This window comes from Ricinus communis, chromosome 10, assembly GCF_019578655.1.
Source record: "Ricinus communis isolate WT05 ecotype wild-type chromosome 10, ASM1957865v1, whole genome shotgun sequence".
Taxonomy (NCBI): Eukaryota; Viridiplantae; Streptophyta; class Magnoliopsida; order Malpighiales; family Euphorbiaceae; genus Ricinus; species Ricinus communis.
In genome coordinates, this window is record NC_063265.1 from 6198264 (window position 1) to 6225161 (window position 26898).

At 38.1% G+C, this 26898-nt stretch overlaps 1 protein-coding gene and 1 pseudogene across 2 annotated transcripts; one reads left to right on the plus strand and one right to left on the minus strand.

Annotated features, from left to right (window-relative positions):
* The first annotated feature begins 594 nt into the window (after positions 1 to 594).
* Positions 595 to 8457, plus strand: LOC8266616 (annotated as a pseudogene).
* Positions 8458 to 21329: 12872 nt separating this feature from the next.
* LOC8286343 (omega-3 fatty acid desaturase, chloroplastic) lies at positions 21330 to 24189 on the minus strand. 2 transcript variants are annotated; one of them, XM_048370089.1, is made up of 9 exons: positions 24074 to 24092; positions 23344 to 23942; positions 23150 to 23239; positions 22997 to 23063; positions 22792 to 22884; positions 22518 to 22703; positions 22332 to 22412; positions 22034 to 22171; positions 21330 to 21899 (listed from the first exon to the last, which is right to left on the minus strand). In XM_048370089.1, exons 2-9 carry the CDS (start codon positions 23862 to 23864, stop codon positions 21717 to 21719), a joined length of 1359 nt encoding a protein of 452 aa, XP_048226046.1. In that variant the 5' UTR covers positions 23865 to 23942; positions 24074 to 24092; the 3' UTR covers positions 21330 to 21716. The 2 variants fall into 2 exon arrangements, with proteins under 2 accessions (XP_048226046.1, XP_002532116.1); XM_002532070.4 differs by having other exon boundaries at positions 23344 to 24189.
* Between the last annotated feature and the right edge of the window lie 2709 nt (positions 24190 to 26898).

The following is a 26898-nucleotide window of genomic DNA, read 5'->3' on the forward strand; positions in this document are numbered from 1 at the left end:
TCCCATGCTATGGACCAAATTATAGAATAAAAATAGTTTATTCTATTATCTTTTTCAGAAATAATCTTTTCATTATATTCCATAAAGGAAACATGACCATATAGTATTTAAATTAATCACAAGATTTGGTACGTTTTAGCTCAGTTTACTACGTGACCAATGGCTACGTTAATATATTTTTATATCAAATTGAGATATGCATTACATGAATATAAAAGATACAGAGTGTTATAAGTCCAAAAACAATTTCAACCTAATTCAAATAAATAAATAAATAAATAACCCAATTTGTAAAAAGAAGCTCTACTCCTAATTTTAATATTATGTTGCACTTAGTGACGAATGCAACATTAATTTAGGATTGAACATCAAGAATTAGGTTTCACTAAATGTCAATGCCCAAAAAAGAAACCTCATGATTATGATTAACCTGCATAGATATAGATACCAAGAATTTTACAAGAAAGCAGGGTGTAGATATTGAGTTCTTGTTTTTCTTTTCTTTTAATAAAGTCTGGATATTGAGTACGTGGAAATTATATATTTACAGAATCCTTTTGGACTGCGAAGGAAGCATCGCCTTCTTGTTAAAATAATTACATGTACTTATTATTTTGATAATATATAACATATATAATTAAAAAATAAAAAATAAGGCAGCCCTTTCAGGCTTCCAGGGAAGAAAAAGGTCAATCTATTGGGCACCTTCTTCATCTATAAAAGAGGTTCTACTAAGCAGAAAGGGAGATTATACAGAGAAATATGGATTCGTTAGGTTCAAAAAATTCCTCTCCTCATGCAGTTTGTGTTCCGTTCCCCGCACAAGGTCATATAAACCCAATGCTAAAGCTAGCAAAACTTCTTCACCAAAAAGGCTTTCATATCACTTTTGTTAACAGAGAATACAATCATCAGCATCTCCTCAAATCAAGAGGCCCTGACTCTCTCAATGGCCTCCCTACTTTTCGGTTTGAAACTATCCCTGACGGACTTCCTCCTTCATAGAATGTCGACTCCACCCAAGAAGCTTCTTCCATCTGCTACGCAACCAAGCATAGCTGCTTAGCTCCCTTCAGCGACCTTCTCTCTAGACTCAACAATTTCTCTTCGTTGAATGTCCCTCCTGTCACTTGTATAGTTTCCGATTTTATCATGAGCTTTACAATCAAAGCTGGTCAGGAATTGGGCATCCCTGTCGCCCTTTTTTGGACAGCTAGTGCTTGTAGGTTGATGGCTTTTTTGCATTATCGCCCTTTAGTTGAAAAGGGTTTTATTCCCTAAACCCTAAACCCTAAACTCTACTTTCAGAGCAAGAGGATCTTACCCCAGAAAGCTTATTTGGGTTAGAAAAAGAATCTGAAAAAGCACTATTCGGCTATGTCCAAACTCTACTATGTCATTGGAGGAATGTCTTTATCTCTTCCAGAGTACACCAGGCTTCAATTTGTCGCACTGCCAATCTATCCCTCAGTGATCCTTATCTTTCCACTACACTAAAAGGATAAAAAGAGGGTTTGTAGCTTGAACAGGGGTCGGAAGATCAGAGAAACAGAAATGTTCAATGGATTGTCCAGTTGACTGATCCGGCTTCGATCTTATTTCTGAACATGGAGTGTCCGTCCCTTTCTTTTGCAGATGAAACATCTGTCAGACTTGTCCAAAAGGCTTGCAACAAGAACCACCTCAAGATTAAGTGCAAAGCCGCCAACTGCGTCTGTTCAACCTTGCTTTCGGCATCCAAAGAAGAATCCTCGAAATACTGCGATTAAAGTCATGGTTCAGCAGGTATGTGGCCTCTCGAACATAGTTTAGGATTCCAAGGACTCGGTATCCAGCCCACAGAGAGATACAAGACCAAGCTCCTTTGTCAGGTAGGGACCATATGTATACTGGCCATTCACCCACTACTTCACAATGGGCTTGCCAAGATAGATGGGAAATTGGACCAAGCTTTATGCCAGTTGGAAGAATTTGGAGTTTTTGAGCTTGATGATAAATATCAAACCATCTTCTAAAACCAACCTGCAACCTCCTTCACCACCAGATCTTCCCAACAACCTCACAACCAAACAAGTCACTGACTTTGCCCGGAACATGATGTTCCAATTCCAGAAGACCATGATTAAGATTTTTGGGCCTATCATTTCATCGACGTCATTGGAGGACATGATGGTGACGATACATTGTCCAGTTGACTGATGTCCATTGAATGTGCATACTAATGGTGTTGAGACATTAGCCATCATTGATTCATTTTTGGATGCCGAAAGCAAGGTTCAGCATAGTCTAAGTCATCGTCACAAGTGCTTTCACAACCAGAACAACCACAAGAAACCCTTTATCAGCCATTTGGCACTTTCTCTCTTTGATCTACATCGACGACATCCTACTATTCTCAGAAACAACAGAGGAAGTTGGGATTTTGAGAGTAACGTACTGAACCCAAGGGTTCTCCCATCAGAGTATTGGAAGCCCCCAGACAAAGTGTCCTTTGACCTGGGCGGCGTAGATCTAGTGTCCAGACGATCGTTCCGATCACTGCATGCTCATACTTGAGGTAGACCATCTTGTAGAAATTTCTCATATACCTGAGAATGTTCAAATAGGTCGGAAGATCAGAGAAACAGAAATGTTCAATGGAGTGAGAAGGTTTGTTGAAAAGTTGCCAAATAATGGAACATCATGTTCCGGGCATTTCCAGAAATATACGCGCAGCAACAAGGAGTTCAGGAAAAAGGATGTCGTCGATGTAGATCAAAGAAGAGTAAAGGTCCCCACCTGACAAAGGAGCTTGATAATTTTCCAGAAGAGTCTGGAAGAGATAAAAACATGCTGACTTGTTGAGCGAATCAAGTCGATAACGCTCTTTCTGCAACCCTAAATAAGAAGAAGTCTGGACATCATTTCCAGAAATACACGCGCGGACACTCCATGTTCAGAAATAAGATCGAAGCCGGATGACCGGAGTCCTCACAAGAATCTTCTTCAGACTCAGACGATAGAGATTCTATCTCTGCTTCAAAAGAGTCTGGAAGAGATAAAGACAACAGCTGTCAAAAAGCTAAAAGAGCTGGCTCACAAACCTTGTCATAAGATAGCAGAAACAAGAGTTCTTTGATAAAAAATGGCTTCGATCTTATTTCTGAACATGGAGTGTCCGGTGACAGTCCTTGATATCTCTTTCGATGAATTTAAGGTTTCTAAGCATGTGATGTTGTCGGCCACTCCTCCTCTGATGCGTTGTTCATTATGGCCGACTCTGGCCAGATCCCTACTATTGTCCAGGCTCCCAGTTCCAGTTCCATATATTCCCATACAGATCCTACCTTCAAAATACTCCAAGCCTATACCAGTAATAACTTTCTTTGACACTGGAGCACAAAGAAGCATGATGAACCCAATGGTTCTCCCATCAGAGTATTGGAAGCCCCATGATCAGTTCTTTAGGGCAGCCAATGGTCAAACCTTCAAAACCACTCTGATCACAAGACAGAGGATCGGAATACAGTTCTTTCCTGATTGCGTTGTATGGACGCACATCATTGGTTCGGATATTCCAAATAAGGATATCCTACCTAATAGGACAACATACAATAATTCACTCCACTATTCTACTTATATGCCTAATAGGACAACATACAATAACACATTCAATGGACATCAGTCAACTGGACAATCCATTGAATTATCCAACAAGATAGACCATCTTATAGAGTCTGGAAGAGATAAAGACATGCTGACTTGTTGAATCATCTTTTGTTTCTTCAGCCGTGTGATCTTCTTTTCCTTTTGCACGAAGGCGGGAGTGATGGGCTGAGATATCTGAAGCTCTCTATCCAGAGCCTGATACTTTATAGTGAGTGATGAATGGAGCTGGAGTACTTCTTGTGAGAAAGTATCCAACTTATGATCCAGTTTTTGAGCCAGGTGTAAAGCTTGGTCCAATTTCCCATCTATCTTTTTTAGATAAGTATTATGGACGATCAAGTTGGAGGTTTGCCAGTTTAGCACCTCTTTTGGAGGTGTCAGGGGCTCTATAGATCCAGAGGGAGAAATCCTTGAAGGAAGAATTTCTGATCTCTTGTTCTCCATTTTCCTTAAAGGAGGGAAATCCTCTGGCTGGAACATGTAGCATCCTTGAATTAATGGTTGTACCACTGGTAGATCTGGCTGGATCTCCTTTCTGCAGGTTGCGGAAGGGGCTTTCCTAAATTCGAGACCGAGTTGGGCCAACAGTACCTTAAATTCATCGAAAGAGATATCAAGGACTGTTTTTCCTTCTTTTGCAAGGAGTTTGATAGCCTCATCAAACATTGGGAGTGGTGTCTTACTCTTCTGTTGTTTCTGGGAATCATCCGGCTTCGATCTTATTTCTGAACATGGAGTGTCCGGTGACATATTTCGAGGATTTTTCTTTGGATGCCGAAAGCAAGGTTCAGCATAGTCTAAGTCATCGTCACAAGTGCATCCCGGGCGGCACATCTCTGGGGCAACATCCCAGACAAAGTGTCATTTGACCTGGGCGGCGTAGATCTGGTGTCCAGAGGACTGGAATGAATGAATAGGGCTCTTTTCCCTTAGCCTTGATATTGGTTGTATCATGGATGCTTGAAAAATGGATGGAGCTGAAGAAGTTTCTCCAGTCTTTGTGAAGATCGTTTTAACAGTCCCGTCTCTTTGTTGGATAAAAAGAGGGTCTGTAGCTTGAACAGGCTTAGTTTGGGATGCCTGAAGCTTCTCATAGTTAGTGACCCATTCTGTTGGGATCAACTTTTGTAGATCTTCTTTTTCCAGTTGCCTGGGAGCCTGGACAATAGTAGGGATCTGGCCAGAGTCGGCCATAATGAACAACGCATCAGAGGAGGCTTAAAAGCATGGGATCTGTAGATTCAATGCATGATCCTGTAGTCTATAGACTATCTGATGGTGTAGGGTTACAGAGAGAGCGTTATCGACTTGATTCGCTCCTGTTATCTGGACTTGAACTTTTAGTGTAGTGGAAAGATAAGGATCACTGAGGGATAGATTAAAATTAGGGAAGAAGGTCAAGACAACACTTCCTGTGTTGAGTGTTGTGACGATCGTTCCGATCACTGCATGCTCATACTTGAGGTATCTTGTATCCAGTAGCGACATACGGGCTGTGACCGGTAGACCCATCCTTCCATGATAGGATAGAACTAGTCTAACTGCTCCAAGATGGAGGTGTGTATAGCCCTGTTTTCTCTATTGTTCTATGAAGGAAGTTGGAATTTCGAGAGTAACGTACTGCTCCTGTGTAGTAGCAGTGAGAGAATATTGAGAAAGGGAAGAAGATTGAACATATTCCTTTACAGAAAGAGGTTGTTTATGGATAATCTGGTTAAAGGTTTTTTTGACAAAGTTTTATTTTTTAAAGATATTGTATGAGTTCATAATAGGTACAAGGGTGTTTTTCAATTTGAACATTCTCAGGTATATGAGAAATTTCTACAAGATGGTCTATCTTGTTGGATAATGTTTTCTTACATGAAGGAGAGAGTTGCAGGGTTGAAGTGTGGGTTATGATTTCTGAAGTCATTGTGGTTGGGTTTCTCTTCTCTGTCACCAAAGGCTCTGATACCAAATGGAGCCGAGAGCTGTTCATGGTATAGTCCTCATGCTGTAAACTCAAGGCATGTGAATATCCTCAAGCCAACAGTACCTTAAATTCATCGAAAGAGATATCAAGGACTGTTTTTCCTTCTTTTGCAAGGAGTTTGATAGCCTCATCAAACATTGGGAGTGGTGTCTTGCTCTTCTGTTGTTTCTGGGAATCATCCGGATCCCGGTCATCCGGCTGTAAACTCAAGGCATGTGAATATCCTCAAGCTAAGACCACAAGACAATCAGGATGGCTTATAATAATTCACTCCACTCAGTGACAGATACAATTCCACCATTCCTACCATACACAGAACTATTTGAAGAGGATTCTGAATCATACGGACTGATGAGAGATTGCTCTGAAGCAGAGATAGAATCTCTACTTTCAGAGCAAGAGGATCTTACCCGAGAAAGCTTATTTGGGTTAGAAATGGAGTTCTCTCTTGTTCTCCGTTTTCCCTAAAGGAGGGAAATCTTTCAGATTTTTTTCCATATAAAAGGCTTGGCAAGTCCATTGTGAAGTAGTGGGTTCAATTAGGCCTTGCACGTGTAACTAGACAGGTGTGGAATGGCCTTTCGAACATAGTTTAGGATTCCAAGGAACAAAGTGAGTTATGGTTCTTATGGTGCCTATCTACAGTTTGTCGGAGTGGCCGACAGCTTCACATGCTTAGAAAATATGACATTCATCCGGCTTCGATCTTATTTCTGAACATGGAGTGTCCGGTGACATATTTCGAGGATTCTTCTTTGGATGCCGAAAGCAAGGTTCAGCATAGTCTAAGTCATCATCACAAGTGCATCTCGGGCGGTCTCAAATTTGGGAAAGCCCCTTCTGCAACCTGCAGAAAGGAGAACAAGAGATCAGAAATTCTTCCTTCTACAGGATCATGCATTGAATCTACAGATCCCAGGCTTTCAAGCCTCCTTCAACAAACCTTCTCACTCCCAATACAACCCAACTTCTTCTTATCTGTTTTCTGTGACAGATACAATTCCACCATTCCTACCATACACAGAAAACCAAGAGTTCTTTGATCGAAAATGCTGTTCATTAAAAATGAAGGATCTGGAAATAGTGCTCTTCTTTTCTGACAGCATAATGCCATATTTCTGGATCTACAAAAGCTGATCCCAACAGAATGGGTCAGTTCTTCTTGAGCATCTTTGAGAGGTGGCACTTACATGAAGGAGAGAGTTGCAGGGTTGAAGTGTGGGTTGTGATACCATTGGAGAACACTTAATAGTCCTCTAAGTCCGTATGATTCAGAATCCTCTTCAAATACTTCAGAAATGGCGGCCCAAATAAGCTTTCTGGGGTAAGATCCTCTTGCTCTGAAAGTAGAGAATTGCCAGATTTTGCCAAGTGTAATAGTGGTGACTGGTCTCTTTGTTGCCGTATTGCGGCAACAAAGAGACCAGTCACCTCTATGCATGGGGGGCCATCCTCCTAGAAAAGCTCCACGACAAGGAGGACAAGCTTTCCGAATTCTTGGCATGGATTGATCTTCAGATGACCCTTAATACTCTGATGGGAGAACCCTTGGGTTCATCATCAGAGTGGTTTTGAAGGTTTGACCATTGGGCCACACTCAAAAAGGTCCTTGCTGAATTTGTCACAAGAGACCAGTCACCTCTATTACATCCGAGGAAGAGGAAATTTGTTGTCTTGAAGGAAATGGTTTAAGGGCTTGTCAAATATATATATATATATATATATATATATATATATATATATATATATATATATATATATAGATAAACTAGTACCTTTAAGGAGAATAAAACTCATTGGTCAAGCTTACTTTGATTGATGATGAAACAATACAAGTAATATATGCTTCTTATTTTTGGCTTTAAAAAACATTCAATGCATGCAGATGCAAGCTACTTGACAAACGGATACTTGGATACTGTTATCAACTGGATTCCTGGTATGGAAGGTTTTCGGTTGAAGGATTTGCCAAGCTTTATTAGAACTACAGACCCTGATGATTTTATGGTGAATTTCATCATAGGAGAAATTGAGAATGCTCGATATGCTTCAGCAGTAATTTTTAACACGCTCGATGAATTGGAGCATCAAGTTTTAAAGCATCTTGTTCAATCCTTCCAAATCCAGTGTTCAACATTGGCCCTCTTCAGCTGCTACTTCAACATCAGGTCCAGGAAAATGGTTTAAATTCTATAAAATCAAATCTATGGAAAGAAGAACCTTATTGTCTAAAATGGCTCGGTTCGAAAGAGCCCAAATCAGTTATTTATGTAAATTTTGGTAGTATCACGATCATGACACCAGAACAACTAGTAGAATTCGCATGGGGACTTGCAAATAGCAAGAAACCATTATTGTGGGTAATAAGGCCTGATCTTGTAATTGGCGAATCCGCAATTGTCCCTGCAGTATTCTTGGAGGAGACTACAGAAAGAGGTTTACTGGCAAGCTGGTGCCCACAAGAAGAAGTTTTAAGGCACCCTTCAATTGAAGGATTCTTGACACACTGTGGATGGAATTCTACAATAGAAAGTTTGTGTGGCGGTGTGCCTATGATCTGCTGGCCTTTCTTTGCAGAGCAACAAACAAATAGTTGGTTTTGTTGCAATAAATGAGGTATAGGAATGGAAATAGATAATGATGTGAGCAGGACTGAAATTGAGAGGCTAGTGAAGGAGTTAATGAGTGGGGAACAAGGAAAAGCAATCAAGAAAAAAGCAATGGAATGGAAACTGAAGGCAGAAGAAGCTACTAATAGTTCTATAGGATCATCTTACATGAATTTGAACAAGATGATAAATATGGTGCTTCGTTCTCCAATAAACCAAATCAATTAAATAAAGGAAAAGGGAGAGAAATTTGAATATTTTATTTTATTTGCTGGTAAAGTAAAAAGTGTGTTAATTTTTAATAAGTTAAGACAGTGTCAAAGAATGTTTTATTGTTCAACATTTAACATTTCTTTTATGTAGGCCAAAGGTGCCACCCTCCTTCATATATGAACTTGAAATTATTAAGACTCTGTTTGGATAAAAGAAAATTGTGAACGACAGATTTCAAATATAACACACGGGTAGACCATGGTGTCACGTGCCCGCCTCGCAACCAGGCCAAGAAGGCTACCGATGCGCCGAAAACTGCCCAACGAATGCCCGTATGGACGGATCAGTGTACTCTCGAAAGTTATTGGAGGCACTACGTGAGGAGATTGGGCGAAGCTGCTTGATGTTGCCCAATTCTTGTACAATTTGCAAAGAAGTGAGTCTGCAGGCAAGAGTCCATTCGAGGATAGTTATGGGTCGGCAACCCTACACACCAGGTACTCTTGCCTTGATCTGGACAAGCCGCAGTCTACCCGCCTTCAAGCTTGCAAAGGAATGGTAGGAGCAAGACGACGTTGCTCGAGCCTATTTTGGAGAAGGCATTCAAGCAAGTGAAGGAGCGGGCAGACAACAAGAGGAGACCAATGGAGTTCAAGGACGGGGATAAAGTGCTTGTCAAGTTATCGGCATGGCAAGGCAGCGGACTTCATTGGAGACTCCGGAAAAGGTATGATGGACCTTTCCTCATTAATAAAACGAGTGGGAAAGGTAGTGAACAAAGGTAGAGTAGCAAGGTAGATCTTCCACAAAGGCATCAAGATCCATCCCGAGCATGTTGAAGCTTTATAAGGAGGATCACGATGACCCAAGCCAGGGTAAGTCTATAAGAGCTCTTTGGAAGGTGCGGGCTCAGTAGGACAAAGAGGTGGACTACATCATCTCCCATCGTAAGGCGCCACAATCCAAACAACCTCCCATAACGGAGTTTCTTGAGGAAGGGACTCCCCGAAAGTGAGACAAGTTGGGAGCTGATTCGTGATTTGTGGCAACTCGAGGAGGAAACAAGAGCTTACGAGGAGAAGGCAACGAGGGCGTTGCCGGATTGAGTGGGGGAGAATGTCACGTGCCCGCCTCGCAACCAGGCCAGGAAGGCTAGATGCAGCGCCCGAATGTCGTATGGACGGACACGGCCGTGTTGGTTTCAACACTGCCCGTGTTGACCAACACGCCCACGGACACGCCCGTGTTGGTTTCAACCCTGCCCGTGTTGACCAACACGCCCAAGGACACGCCCGTGTTGGTTGAATACAAATGCGAAAGGCCTAGAAGCTTCGGAAAACACGGCCACAGTAGGTAACACGGCCAATTACCCCAAACCGTGTTCCCAACATGGCCTTGAGCACGGCCATGTTCCCAACACGGCCAGGAACACGGACAGGGGGAAAAGACTATAAATACCCCTTCCTTGTATCATTTGGAAGGGAAGAAGGGAGAAGAAGAGAAAGAGAGAGAGGAAAGAAGAGGGCTGGAGAGTGAGAGTCCATAAAAGGGAACAAGGGCAGAAATAAAAGAAGAGTGTGTGGGCACAAGGTGTGCCAAAATGTAGCCATATAGAGGGGAAGAGTGTTGCTCTACATAGAGCAAAGAAAGATGCTCTATGTAGAGATTGTTGTAGGAAGTAGTTATGTAAATTAATACATGTTATGAGAGAGGAAGAGAGCTTGTGTAGAGAGAGAAAGTGTGCTCATTGTAAGTAGATTTAGTGTGAATTAATCAATATAAGTATACACTTCCACAACTCTTGCGTCTCTTTGTGCCACTTTCGTGAATTTACTTCCGCTAGCGTATTTGCTATTATTCTGCCGGGTTTGGCAATCAAGGATAGGCTGACTAGCTATCTTGACTTTCGGAGAAATCAAGCGAGCTAGGCCGCACGTGGGCAAAGTTTTGGAGATAAAACAAAACTCACGTGACAATGGGTGGATTTGATGTAGGAGTGTTTTTTATTACTATTTTATATATTTATATTTAAGAAATTGAATAGGTGGGGTCAATTGTTTTAAGAGACAAGGTTCAATTAAATCCTAAATAACTGCAATAGAACTGCGTGAACCGTCAAATTACTCTCAATTTCTTAGGATTAACATTAATTTTTTTTGGCATATGAATTCGATTTGTAGTATTTTCGTGTTAAATTGGAAATTAAGGTTCCACCGATAAAACCACAAATTTTGATACATAATAAGGAATGTGATTGTTTTTTTTTTCTTTAGGAAAAATAGTTGAGATTGAATTGAATTCAAATCTTTTAGTTACAATAAAAGAATCAGAAATAATAGCCTAAACAATCCAAATTTTTATAAGATTTTACTATTTTGATTAATTTTTTAAAAATTTCAACGTCAAAATTATCCTACTTAAAATTTCTTTTATCAGGAAAAATTTAGCGAACCACCATGTCGATTCTAGCATTAGCTTAAGCGGATGAAACTTACCTATACGCCCCTTTTTCAGCCTTTGCCTGTGTGCTTCAAAAGTGGAGCTTGGAACTATGCCTCCGGGCCTCTGTTTGCCCCGATGATTTAGCCAAGGGTAAGAGTGTGTTGTCAACTGGTTCATGAGGTATATAAAATTGGAATGGAAGACTGGTCAATTTAGTCACGATTTAGCAAATTGAGTACAATTTGACTTAATTGAATTATTTGTTAAAATAAGCAACACAAACAATGACATGGAGGCTAGTTAGGAAATAAAAAAATCTAAATGATGGGTTATATAATGCCACATTATTATACATGTTACTTAATTTTAAATTTTTTTTTAAAATTATATTCACACTACTATCCGCGTTGTTTAAATTTAACTAGACCGTTAGGCAAAAGAGTTATATTTTGAAATCATTACATGCATGGTTCCAAGTTAGAGTGATTAACAGGCATCAACCATCATATACTAGCGGTACACTAATATCTAACAAAATTTTTGCGCACAAAGCACTTGAGTGGTATCATCAGTTAGCAGCAGCAACAGCAGTTTTATCTTCTTCATTCAGATAGTTCCCATCCAAATATTTTTTAATTTCAGTTATTATCGTTTTGACAGGAATTTATAGAAGACACTCAAAAGATGATATCGTTTTGACAAGTATATATTCTTACTTATAGTAAGTGGGAGAGGAAAGAAGTCATGGTCCCCTAAATTGAAAATTTCTTTTAGAGTTTATTATAGAAGCCTTCCCTAATTCTTTTTTTAAACTTCTTTTGAAATTAATTAGAGTTTGATTAATAAACTCTAATTTAAATTTATTTTACTTATTTAAAAGTTAAATAAATTCTTAAAAAAGCTTACACCTTTTAAACTTTAAATAGGAAAATTTTAAAAATTCTAAATAGGAAAAGAAGTTTAGAAAATCTATATGAATAAATCTTACAACTTTAAAATTTAACGTAACTAATGGTTTATGGTAGACCCATGGAGTAATTTTTTTCTCTCTATTTTTGCTGTATATTTTTATTAGTTTGTTAATTGTTAATTGATTATAATGATATTGTTTAATTTTTCTATTTTGTTATATTATTTTGTGAATTCTACTTTATTTTAGATATGAAATAGTATTAAATGAATAAATTAATAACAAATGATACATTTTTTAAAAGAAAAAAATATTCAAAATTAAAAAAGTAGAGAAAATAGTCAATCATCATTCCAAACTCTAAAATTTTTTCGTACATGAGCCTCTTAATAAGATTCAATGGGTTGATGTTGAAGAAATTGACATTGCTTTTTTTAGAGCAATGTCAATATTCGCCAAGCTTATCTCAAAGACGGGTGATATCAATTTAATCTTAAAAATTATTATTTATCTGGTTCAAAGATACATCTTCATCATTTTTGCAGTTTTTAGTTTTAAATTCTTTCCATCTTAACTAGAATATTCCCCAACAATCAATAATGTCTTTCTTGTTATCTATTTAGTAAGCCACATGGACGGATTGAGTTAAAAAATCTGTTGTTAGTGAGTTCAAGAATTGGAAGAAAGTCAATGATGGAGAAAAATGTATTTTCTTACGCTATGTAGGAAAAATCCTACATATAGTGATTTGATGGATGCTTTCTATACTTTTGAATAAGTCGAGACTAGTTGCTTGAGACTTCAAGTGTCAATTGATTTGCTTTCCAAGCTTGCGCCTTTTAAAGACATGATGAAAGTCAAAAATCAATGAACCATAGAAATTTTCATCAACCTATTAAGTTATTAGCTTCTTATAATGAAAAAGGTAAATCTCTAATTTTAAAATTCAACTCTTTTTATTTATTTTATACTTATTCTTTATTAGCTTATAATAATAAAACTCTATTTATGATGATAATAGATTTGTAAATGTTGTTCAAGATAGTTAGTTATTTTTTAATTGACTTATTTATTGCAACAATTAATTATCAGTTGCAAGAATTGAATAGCAGATTTGATGAACATGCTGTAGAGTACATTGGATCGTAGAGATGGATTTACATTATTGAAGATTGATGAATCAATCCTAAAACAGAAGGAGGTGAGTTGCTGGTAAAGGAGGAGTGCCTTCACACATAGAGTGTCTTTACAAGATAACCAGAGTGTTTATGATCAAAGTCTTTACTGTTCTTTATTATTCATAGTCCTCTTCCTAGTAACTTCTACTTACAATTATCATCTTGTTATCCTCTTCCTAGTATCCTTTATTGTTCGTCATCCTCTTATCAGTACAATCAAGAGTATGCTCTGTGCTTGCCTCTTTAGAGGATCCTGCACATCAGAAATTGCTAAAGTACTTCTGATCTGAAAGTTTATAGGCTGAATAACGGAACCTGCAAGAGCTTTGCTCCCACAGGCTTAGAAAGCGCGGTTTCGGTTACAACGCCACGAACTAAGGATCTTTTATCCTTACCACCATGGAAACCAGTACTAGCCCTATAGTTCAAACCTCTTCCCTTACTCTACCTGCTTCCTATAAACAATATATTACAGATAAGATAGATAACCTGGTAGAGATATCTCATATACCTGAAACAGCCCAGATCCAAAATTCCCTTGTACCTATACTTAACCCTTACTCAGTCTTCCGCCGTAATCAGTCTTTCTCCAGACAGTTAAGACATATAATTTATAGGCCTTCTATTGCAGTGAAAGAGTATGTACAGTCATCCGCTCTTTCTCAGTGTATTTTGTCCTCAGTAACTACTGAACAGTATGTAACCCTAGAAATCCCTCAACACTTCATACAACAGTGGAGACAACAAAAGTATACACATCTTCATTTTGGAGCCATTAGACTTGTGCTTTCCTACCATGGAAGACAAGGACTTCCAGTCACTGCTAGACTCTCTTTGTTAGATACTCGTTATCTAAATTATGAACATGCGGTGATCGGCTCTATAGCTACAACTTTGAATGCAGGGAGTGTCGTGCTGACATTCTTCCCCAATTTCAACATGTCTTTGGAGGATTCTCATCTTAGTCAGGCCTTAAAATTTCAAATTCAGATTCTGACACTATTTCAGCCACCCTCCATCATCAGATGGTGTACAGGCTACAAGACCATGCTATAAACCTGCAGACTCCTGGTCTCTCCAGCGGAGATGCAGTCTTTATCTTTGCTGACAGTGGTCTTACTCCAACCATAGTTCAGACTCCCAGGCAACTGCCTCGTGAGGAGTTAGAGAAATTGATTCCCTCAGTATGGATCACGAACTATGAGAAGCTTCACCAGAGCTCAAAGGCTGTCCAGAAACAAGATCCCATCTTCATCAAGCAACTTGACAAGACTGTCAAAGTCTCTTATCTGTCCTCCACGGCCTTGTCCTCTTCAATACCTCATACTATCTCTATGATCCAACCAGTAAAGAGATATTATGAGAAGAAGATTCCCATTCACAGCTTCAGTTCAAATGGATGGGAAGTCTATGAAAGCAAAATCAATGGTCATTTTATTTGGGATGTTGATCCCTCTATGTGCGATGCCGAATGTCTTTGTCATGATGATCTGGATGACTTAGAGATCATATCAAAGGAAACTAAGACTTGGAAAAGAAAGCATGCATGTACTAGTTCTCATCGACATAATGACAAAGATGATGATCAACCTGATTCAGTTCAAATTTCTGTTCAAACCAGGAAAGACAGACCTTGGATTGGTCTTCCACCAGAAAAGAACAAACCTATGACCAATGATGATTACCTGAGGAGATGTTTTGAGATACTAAAAGAAGAAGGACTTCTGTCCTGTCCTCCTCCTCCAGTTGTTTGTTCTTGTTCTTTTGAGCCAGTTAAGATTCCAGAGCCAGTTGCAGTACCTTGCTTTATGGTTAATCCTGAGGAGTTCCCTCCTCTGGAAAGAAAAGAAAATGAGCAGTCCAAAGCTCCTACACGACCTTTTATTGTGAAAGATACAATACAATCTGCAGGCAGCTTGGCCCCTCTCTCAGCTGCAGAAGAAGTTTTAAACTGGCAGACTAACAATGCCGTTGCTCAGAATCGATATCTAAAGAAGATTAACAACAGACTCTCTGAGGTCTATGAAAGGACAAGCTCCATTGAAACTCATGTCACTTCTTTCAGACAAGAAGCTTCACAAATGCATACAAAGCTTTCATTCAGGTTATCTAAGCTTGAACAAGAGATGGAACAAATTCTGGTAACTCAGCCTACATCGCCTTTGCTCTTACAGAAGGACAGAGAAATCCTGAGGCTGAAGGAACAGATCAGAGAAATTGAAAGAGATCTGTATCCCAATCAACAACCTGTCTCTTCTCCGCTCAACTTTCCTATTGCTACACCTCATCCTTTCATGTCAAAGGTTATGCTTGTCAAGCAATATGCCACAGTCTCAGATTTTGGTGCCTCGGGCACCCAAACTGGCGTCTAAACCTGCAAAAAGGACATCTTCCACATCCTCTAAAAATCCATCCTTTTCTTCTCAAACCTCAAAGGATAAAGGACCTGCCAAACCACAGTTGGCAATACAGCATACAAACTCTGCCTCGACAGAGTTGACTCCTTCCTCATCAGAGTCGTATGTTTCTGATTCAGACCTATCTCAGTTTGAGCTACGACGCTCTAGTTCTTATTCTTCTGATCAAGAGACTGGTACCTCTGTATCTACAGCTGAATCTCAGACACAAGGTCCTCATGTATTGATGAATATACAGCAAGAGCCAGAAATCACAGAAGAAACTGAAGAATTAGAATCTCTTGCTCCAGAATATTCTCTCCCGCCAAAACCAGGTTCTGGTCCCTGGTTCTCTTTGGATACTGTGCCTCCATCACAATGGCAAAACAAGATCTTGGAATTCAATGCTTGGCTTGATTTGCAAATGATAAACTCTCAGGCCAATCTCCAAGCTGTCTTGACTGAATTCATGTCAAGATTCACTGGCACATTAAGGGAATGGTTCTCTCACTTGTCTGAATATCAACAGCTCCAATTTGTTCAAACTGGTACTGTTGCTCAAGCTCTAGCCTAGATTTATCAACAACTTCTGGGAGATTACAATTTGATTTTCAGGCAACGGAAACAAGAATACTTTGACAGAAAGTGTTGTTCTATGAAAAGAAAAGACCTTGAAGTTCATTATGTTCATATGTCAAAACTTTACTATGAACTTGCTGGTCCTAACAGTGATGATCTTAAGTACACATTCGTCAGTTCTCTGCCTGAAAAAATGCAACCAGAAATTCAGAGAATGATGACAGAAATACATAGAGACATCACTCATATCTCTCTTGGAGAAATTTGGCAGTTTACCATGGCTACCCTTGATAAAATGTGTGAGCAGCAAAAATTATTCAAGAAGATTGCAAAAGGAGAAGCACTGTTGAAAAATCTATGCAATCAGGATTATTTGCAAGTTAAATGCAAGGATAAGCACTGTACGTACAAGCCAAAGAAGAAGAAACATTTTTCATCTTATTCAAAGAAACCTCCTCAGTACAAACAGAAAAAAGGAAGAAAGTTACGCTAGTTCAGAAGAAAAAATACAAAGGAGCGTAAATCAGATAGATGCTATATATGTGGTCAATCAGGGCACTATGCAAAAAGATGCCCCAATAAGCCTAAGAAGACTGTTGCTCTTCTCCATCAACTAAAGGCTTCATGTCCAGATGACTTATCTGATCATGATCTTGAGTCTCTTTTCTCAGAAGAAGAAATGGCGTCTTCTTAGACTCTATTTGCCATTCCGTACTCAGACACCAGCATAGATGATGAAAATTCTTCAGACGAAGAAACATCTATTTTTACTATTGGTCCTGCTCTTCAAGTAAAACAAGAACCACCAGACCTTCCAGATCTTCCATCAATTTTTGAGGATTTACAATGGCTGTCACCTCTACCTTCATCTGATTATATCCTTGCAGATATATCTTACTGTTTCCCTGAAATACCTTCTCCAAGAAAAATACCTACACCAGTTCAAATCAACTCTTCTTCTTCTACATCATTATTCATTCCTACTTCTCCAGAAAGTATGGAAAATCCATCTTCACCTAAGTCACATCAAAGACAACCTATTCATCCTACACCATTGGTATCCATCCATGTCTTACCTGGCAAATATGAAAAACCTATTTCTGTTACTGCTTTGATGGATACAGGATCTCATTGTACAATGTTAAATCCTGATGCTCTGCCTAGTTCAGCATGGAGGAAAAAGATTTATCACTTCACAGCGGCAGATGGCAAAAGTTTTCAGACCACAATGGTCTCTAAACAAAAGATTGGAATACAGTTCTTCCTTGACTGTATTGTATGGATCCACGTCATTGGTTCCTATCTATTTGGAAGAGATCTTCTAGTTGGGTTTGATACTTATCATGCGGCTGAAAGACTACAAATCCTGCCAACAGGGCTTAAGTATAAGCGGGAATTTCTCCCTTATACTCAGAATCCCAACCAGTTCTCCATTGCAGAGGTCCCACTGGACTTTGCTCACTTAAAAGAGTTGTTCATACCATGTTGTGCTGATTCTCATAGAAACTTCTATCACCTTTATCCACTGTACAAGAACTCAGACTTCTTCATCACTCTCCCCTTCAAATTAAATGAAGATGTCAACCCCACTAAAGCCAGCCATCTTGGAATGTCTCCATCTGATTTGGCTTTAGCAAGACAGGAATGCCAAGAACTTCTCCAGCAAGGCTTGATAGAACCTACACAGTCTCCTTGGACATGCCAAGCATTCTATGTAGAAAAGAGATCAGAGAAATTGAGAGGAAAGAAAAGGCTCGTAATTGATTACAAGCCTCTGAATCATTTTCTTTCAGATGAAAAATTTCCAATTCCTAAAATCTCTTCTCTATTGATTCGTCTTCAAGGAGCAACCTATTTCTCTAAGTTCGATCTAAAGTCAGGATTTTGGCAATTGGGCATTCACCCTAAAGAAAGATATAAGACCGCCTTTTGCATCCCAGATGCTCAGTACTAGTGGACTGTTATGCCTTTTGGGCTTAAAACAGCTCCTTCCATCTTCCAGAAGGCGATGGTCCGAATTTTCGAATCAATCCTGGATACTTGCATCATTTATATAGATGATATCCTGCTTTTCTCAAAGTCAGCTAAAGAGCATGATGATCTTCTCAGAAGATTCCACAGTTTAGTCCATTCCTACGGGATAATGCTTTCAGAAAGAAAGTCTTACATTGGACAGACTGAAGTTGACTTTCTCGGGCTTAAGCTAAAAAATGGGCAGTATGAAGCAGGCTCATACTTAGCCCAAGAATTGTGGCATTTCCCCAATGAAAATCTATCCAAGAAACAGATTCAACAGTTTTTGGGGATCATTAACTACATTCGAGACTTTATTCCAAAGGCCGCGGCCCATACAAAAGCCCTGACTGCACAGTTGAAGAAAGATGCGGGCCCATGGACTCAAGCCCATACTGAAGCTGTTAAGATGTTAAAACAGCTGGCCCAGAAGACTCCAGCCCTCACAATTCCTGCTGATGACGCACAGCTGATCCTTCAGACTGATGCAAGTGACTATGCTTGGGGCGCTATTCTTCTCGAGAGACATAACAATAAGGAGTCACTATGCAAGCATGTATCGGGACAATTCAAAGACAGTGAACTTCATTATCATTCAAACATCAAAGAAATTCTGGCAGTAAAATATGCAATTCAAAAATGCGAATTCTTCGTTGCCTCAAGACATTTTTTAATTAGAATGGACAATTCTAATTTCCCTCGCATTCTGGAATTCAAGGGACGACAAATCCCTGACAAACAACTGCTCCGCCTGAAAGAATGGTTCTCTCTATATGATTTTGAAGTACAACACATTCAAGGTGATAAAAATCTTATCCCTAACTTCTTATCCCGATTATCCAAATCTTTTATGGACCCTCCTAGTCCTTCTTTCTTTATCTTTATGGCACAATTCAGTCCCAGGACTTTGCACCCAAATCAACCTGAAGGTATGTCTATTCAAGAATTTGAGCTTTGGGTCTATAGACGTATCTTAGCCTTCTATCAGACTATTGTACCAAATCCAGAAGACTTTTCTGCCTCATTTCCTTGGAAACTTTTCCCCACCATTACAGAAACGTTTCCTTCAACTTCTGAACAGTTTTGGTATCTCTGGTACCTCACATGTCTGTATCATCTTCCTGTAGAACTACCATTGTTGCAAACCTTATGGTTCTTACACAAAGAAGAAAATGAGTCACATCCAGCCTGGCAATTTTTCCTACTATTTGACAATCAACAGGCATGGCAATATCGACTCAGAAGGTTGGTTCACCAAGCAAGTCTTCTCCACATGGCAGATCATGATAAGGCTTTGACCTATCATACCATCCTCTTTCTCCATCAACGACACAATTCGAATGACACTGTTTCAACAGTCATTACAGAATGGAGAACTCTCCCTGGACGTTTTGAAGAGATGCCCTTTGTCAATAAACATGCTTTACTTCACAAAGGGAATGAGCTAAATCAAACAGCCAATGAGGTGATTCCAGTCATCAACATGCAAAGGCGATCCTCAGATCAAAGACGGTACTGCTCACTTCTACTTCTTCAACACAAATTAGTCAACAACTACATCTTCAATGGCAATGAATCCAACTTTTCAGGAACCATGGTCACAACTAGAAAAGTCTCTTTACCGTACCTCACGTGACTTTTGGCCCAAATGACACCATTAAGGCCTTCTAGGCCTTGTCCAACCCGAGAGCTATAAAGATAGTGACTCGGATGATTCTGATGATAACTACTCAGAGTGTGGGTCCACAAACAGACAAAATAAGTGATGTCATGATGCACTCCCAACAACAAGATTCTATATTAAGGTCTCCATCATTAAGAGTCGTTTGGCCTTATATATTTTAGCATTATATGTCATTATTAGGATCTCCATTATTAAAGTCATTTGGACATATATGTCATAATGTTTTGGAGTCTTGTAAGGGGGAATATATTCCTTCACATGTATGATATAGAGATAAGGGTTGAGAGTCATGTAAGATAAGATTGCCAGATGGCAATCTCTGATAGTTGGGATGTATTTCTAGAGAGTTCCTCTTCTTCTATATAAGGAAGAGCTCTCCTCTCTTTTAGTCAGGTTGTCGAGTAAAAGGTTGTAAAATACGAGTTGTGAGAAATAAAAACTCTTATCTTTTCTTCATATCTCTCATGGCATTCTAAATTCTTTATACTCCTTCTTTAACAGTATTCTCCTTCCTTCTTCACTTGGGTTTTCGAGATTAGACTCTGGTCTGTCTCCTGTATCCATTAGAAATGGTAAAGTTATGAAATTCTATTCTGAGTTTCGATTTTCGTCTGCTAAGCAAGTTTTATACATATTAAAGACCCAGAACGGCATTTGTAGCCCAGGAGTGGCTTTGTTGGCTGTGGGGTTGCGTATGTGTAAGCGTGGCTTAGAGATTGATGATGATCAATAGTACTTTCTAGTGGGTATAGTGAACAGCTCCCGACCGCCTGCTCGATGAAAGTACGCAAACCTCAATTTACATATAAGAAAGAAAAAAAAGGAAATGTTCAGGCCGGGCGAAAGTAATATTAATTTTTTTGAATTTATAAGTCATTCTTTTTTATCTATATGGTTATATTTTGTTTTGTTGTGAACTTTGACCCTCTTATGCTTATTTCTTGTTGGTCACTGCCTATACATTAAACTAAAATAATAATTGATATGTATTTATTAATTTTAAATAATAAAATCTAATATTAAAATATAAAACATATAAATCAGTCTCTTATTTACTATTATGTATATACTAGATTTAGATAAATTTTATTTTTCTAATAATACAAATACACACAACTTAGAAATAGAACACCTGTGATTTTATTTTCTTCTTTAAATTTCGTTGCACTTGGAATTTCTTTTATCTCAAAAATCAATTTTTATTGCTAGACGCCATTTAATTTATTTTAAGAAATTATAATTATCAAAAGAACATCGTATGCAAAAAGAAATTCATCAATGTTATTAAATCTAAAATACATAATATTTGCACTGTAATGTCATTTTCAATACAAGGAAAAAAAATAAATAATGATTTTGATAGTTGATGGGATTTGATTAGTCATTATAGAGTTGAAATGTTTTTCAACTTTTTTTTTTTTTTTTTGACAAGAAAATGATCCAACTAAAAGATCATATATGAAAAGTTTGATTAATTGACTATTACTTTTGTCAGGGCCTACCACTCCTCAAAGGTAAAGAAGGTGCGGCTGGCATAGTCTTCATGCCCTTCTCTATCACAGAATATGGAGAGGGAAAGAAACAAACTAATTGCCTCCAGTATCTCTGTTATCAATATCAACTTCCTCTTTTCTTTTTCCACTCCAATAACTAGAAGAAAGAAATAGAGGGACAGATACTCAGTATGAATCAATTTAGTTCTTTTCAATTATGAATCAATTGACCAATATATAATGTAATTTGCTGAAGAAATTAGGACTTCCTCTTCAAGAATTACAGCATTACTATGCACACTATCCTACATATTATATATATATCCCTGCCTTGACTAAAAAGACAGCCTCAATGATCTTATGGAGGCATAAATTCCCTACCAACAATGATCTCTAACAGACATCTATAAGAAAATTATTTTCCCAGGACGAGTACGTTGGAAAATAATTTATACCAAGTGCGCCTGATCATGCTACCGAAACACATCCCGGACGACTTGTTGAAGTTAAGCAAAGAGACATTCTATGGAGAACCAGAAAGCCCTGTTTTCAACACAGTTCAGGAAGGACATATGAGTTTTACTCTGATGAAGTGCCACTAAGTTGAGGATCAGTTTGATAGTACAAAACATCCCCAGTGTCGCTAACGTAGTGGTCTTTCTTCAAGCTTCTTATTAAATCTTCAATTAGGTGAAAAGGTAAAAGTCCTGATTTCTTTGGCTCCCGGTAGTACTTTCCGAGCACGGGTTTGGCTGCTTCAGTCTAGGTACAAGGTTAAAGAACAAAATAATTAGAAAAGAAAAGGAATAGCAAAATGAAGAAAAGGAGCTCTTAAGGAGAACGCTTTCCACAATTGCATATAGAAATTTGTTTCATAGAAATAAAGAAATACTCACTGCCTCAATTAAGTGATAATGTGGGATTTGGGGGAAGAGGTGGTGAATGACATGGGTCCCTATATCATGATGGATGTTATTAATCCAGCCATAGTCACGATCAAGTGTCGTAAGCCCTCCTCTCAGATAACTCCATTCCTGTCCAATTCGAGGGAAAAACATAAACTTCAGGACAAACAAGACAAGGCTGCCACTGATTGATAGCATTTTTTTCTTTGTGGTGGTGTATTTAGAAAAGACTTGTTGAACCAATTTTCAACATTGATCACAAATGTCATTCACAATTAGTAATGCTTACTTTTCCACGGTACCAAGGAAGTTTATCTTCATGACCATGGTGATGCATGTATGTCACAGAGTCCAGCCACATAACAAAAACCTGATATCAAAGCAAAGTCAAGTTAAAACTTTTCCAGTTGGAGGAACAGAACAAATGCAATGCATACTCAATTTCCATGACAGGGGAAAGAAAACTCAAATTTACCCAGTATGGAATTCCATAGAGCTTAAGCAACTGTATAGGACCCATTACAAAAGATAAACCCACAAGCAAAGCAACCATGGCTGTCCAGCATACGGTGGAAGTAATCACATCCTTCCTCTCATTCTTCACAAACAGGTCACTGTCCGGATGGAAGTGAGAGCCAGTTTTTCCAGGGCTTCTGCTCCACTGAAACGTATTTGAAGAACTATTCATCGACCAAACTTTCATCATCACACTGGAAAAATTTTGCATAAACAAGATAGCATACACTTACAAGATAGAAAGGATATGCAAGCATTGGGAAAGGTAGACTGAAACGCAGTGTCCTGGTAATGCCATCCAAATTCCTAAAGATTTTCTCAGACAACTACAAGACATAAACAGGAACTAATTAAAACTTCAAGGCAACCTGAAAAAAATGCAAAAACAAGCCCGATAGGAAAAGAATAGACAATACATAAATAGATTATATCACCTACCGGATGCCATGATTCATCATTCTCAACATGTCCATGGTTTTGATGGTGAGTCCTGTGACTGATTCTCCTGTGAATCAATGACAATATGAATTACTACTACCAAGTTACAATTACAACAGAATTACATTGAGACAAGAAACTAACGTATATTACCATCCATGATAAGGTACAAGAATTGAAGAATGAAGAAGATGTCCAACAACACTATTTAACTTATTATTATTTGAAAAGCTTCCATGCCCACTGCATAATCAAATCCAATCACCAAGAGAAACAGATTATCATTCCAATTGAGAAAGAAGAAAAACAGAATTCAGAGATCTGTAAATAGAAGAGAGAGTGATTACCAATCATGGCCAAGAACAAACAAAGCCCAAAACATGGTTCCTTGAGCAGCCCAATACAAAGGCCAAACAACCCAATTATTGAGATAAGCAGCAGCAGCAGCTAAACCAAAAACAACAGCAACATCCCTAACAACATAACTCATTGACCTCCATGAATTCTTAATCCAGCAATGCTTTGGTATAGCAGCTCTAATATCAGACAATTTGAATGGAGGTGGTGCACCCGGGTCAAATTCAGCTTCTTCTTTTTCAATTCCAATACTGCCATTCTTTTCTTCCTCATCTTCTATTGATGCACTTCTATATGGAGCACTCACTTTAGCACCCCAAGTTTTCTCTCTAGAAAAACTAACAAAAGGAAGCTTTTTTAGATCTGTAGCAGCATTAGTACTCTTGCTTATGTGTAAAAACCTAGGCTTTGAAAAATTGCTGTTAGAGACAACACCAGTTCTGGTTCTGGAAAATTTTTGAGGTTGAGAAAGAGGCTTTAAGCCACATTCTGATATAACCCAACTCGCCATTGAAAACCCAGATAACGAATTTCTTTATTTATACAGAACGAGTTCCCTTTGCTACTCTATCTCTCTCAAAATCTCAACCTTAAAAAGAAAAGAGAGAGAGAGGGACAATAAGTAAGTGAAAATAGAATCTGGGCAGATCAATAAGAAATAAATGAAATAACACTAAAAGACATGAAAATATCAAATCCTTCTGTTGTTTCAACAACAACCTCAAGTTTGTATTTTTTTAGTATTTCTTTCCTTTGCATAAAGTATTATTTGCTTTGCCTATCCATAAGCCTGAGTTGTTTGTCGTTGAATAGGCCTTAAATATAGCAAGTACAAGGTGGCGATGTGCTGCTGTGTTGGTGGCGAAGACTTATACTGTGCTTGGTACGTGTGAAAATTTTTTACCGCCGCTGGCTAGGGCTTTGACCTGTTCGGGAATGGAATAATATGTTTGTAATTGGTGGTAAAGGCACTGTGTTTTGTCAGGTTCATTTGTCTGTCAAGATTAAGATTGGGTAAAATTAGAACACGTATGTATCATAATAGCCATGTGTTTCATAGGAACATTCTTTAATCTGTTTATTATTATTCTTTTCTGTAATTGGAAGGTCCATAAAACTATCCTTTTTCTTTGTTAAAGAATTTTGGACCCACTCCATTAATAGGACATACTGAATTAATAAAATAATTAAAATGATATTGAAAAATTAAATATATATTTAAAAAAATCAATTTCTAATTTATTAATAAATATTTTTGAAACTTATTTTATTTATACGTATTAAATATTTATTTATATTAATTAGTAATACATTAATCATTATTTCTCATTTTATAAATGTTATTCAATAGGGGTACAATTTAATAGTTATATATTTAATTATTACACTCTTAATTATATAACTATTAATTCTATGTTTTAATCTTGATCCAAACATATCCTTATGGTGACTGTAATTATTATGTAATTTTGGTTTATTAGCTCTAATTAATCAAATAGCCCCCACCATACCATGCTATTGTCATTTTGTCTTTTTTTTCTTGAGAGTTTAGTTGTGTATTTTTCTCATTCCAATAAATATCTTAGAATAATCTCTTAAGATTGAGAAATTTGGATGGAAATGATATGAAATTTATATTATTTATGAAGTAAAATTAAATAAGATTATTTTCATTTAATATGTTTGAGAGTTATTTTATTATTATTTGACATGCAGAAACTAGTAATCTAATAACATTTCTCAATTGTATTTTATAATATATGTCATATATAATTTATTATTATAAAAGTTATTATCATAATTTAAATAAATAGTTATACGATTGAGCCCTCCCCTTTACTAATGTTGGCTAACCTTTGACCAAATTAACCTAAATTGTAATATCCAAATTTTTTATATATTTAACAATGAGTATTTATTTAAATTAATTTTATTTTATTTTTATTTGGTTTAATTGGAATGATTTAAATGTAAATTTTGAATTTTAATATTAGACAATTAAATGAGTTATTTTTTTTATACCCAATTTATTGGATCTTTAAGAAATTAATTAAGTAAATTATTTGGAGGGTAAATTATAGTTTTGGTTATTCTAATTTTTCCAATGTATATGTAATTTGTATAAATAAAATTATATATTGGAAATTTATTTTTGGATGAGGATTAAAAGTATAATTTTATTTTTATGGGGTTCTAATAGAAATTTGTGAGTTTGGTAATTTTATAAATAAATATGTCGGTCAGGGATATATATGTAATTGTGTATTTTCAATAATTCTATTTCGTCCGCAAATAATTAGTTAGGGGTTTAATTGAAAGGCTAAAGGAAAGTTTATGCGTTAAACTGGAGTTCTGCTGGATGAAATTGTAAGTAATTAAGAAAGTTGAGTGACCAAATTGTAATAAAGAAAAGTTCAGGGGTCAAATGTCGATATTGAAAGAAAGGAAAGAAGGATCGGGGAGAGAGAAATGAAAAATCGGGGAGAGAGAGGGAGACGTCGGGAAGAGGAAAGAAGAAGCTGCGGTGTTGGAGGCCGAGCCGGGCGAGGAGCCTTGATCGAGCGCAATGACAGCGGCGTGGGGGCGGAAGCGGCTTAGAGTGTCGTCCATTGCTTCCGGCCTTTGCGGCCGATCTCGGTGGCGATCGGCTCCCCTTGGAGAGAGCTTCCTTTTGGCGGTGGCGGCGTCAGTTTTAGTGGCCGGAGGAGGGAGTTCCGACAAAATGGTGGCAGCTGTGTTTTTCGACTTTTCCGGCGATCTCCGGCGGAGGATGGACGATCAGAGGATGTATCCCGACTCTCATCAGCTCAAGCTTCGCAATGGCACCGGTTTCGTGGCGATCGGGCTCCGATTGCAAATCGATGGCCGAAATCGTCCGTAAATCTCTCTGGACGATCGGGTGTCAGATCGAAAAATCAGAAGTGGGGATCGTCGTCAGCGTGTCATTGTGAGTCCGATGGTGTATTCGGATCGTAGATTGGACTCCAGCGGCCGGAGGCGAGTCGACCGAGCGTCTCGGTAATTTTCTCTGGCCCGTTGATCTTGGAAATCCTTTAATTTAAAATTGTGCTTATTGTTTTGTGTTGAGTATTTAATATTTGTGAGTCAAAAATAATTATCTGTCAGATTGTCTGCCTCGTATTTTGTGCTGCGTGGCGGAGTCGGGAAATAGTGAAGTTTGGGGACCCGACTTCCGTTGTTTGAATTGTTGAATATTTGAAGTATTTTTTTGGCAGGTCCTGGACCTGTTTTTACGGGGAGGTAATATTTGTGTTGTATGGGAGGTTCTGCCGAATTTTCGGTAGAATTCTCCCGAGTCGAGATTTTTAGACAGTCAGTCCTAGGAGTCTAGACCTAGGATTAATGATCGATTGTTTCAGTGACTAGATAGTCCGTTTGTTCGGCTCGCTCCAACCGAGGCACCGGAGCAGAGTTAGGAGGTCGCCAAACCTGTAAGTTAAAGTCATATATCGCTTATGCACGTGTCATGCATAAAATTTGATTTGCTACTGTGATTATTCATTTGCAATTTCAATTTTTTATTT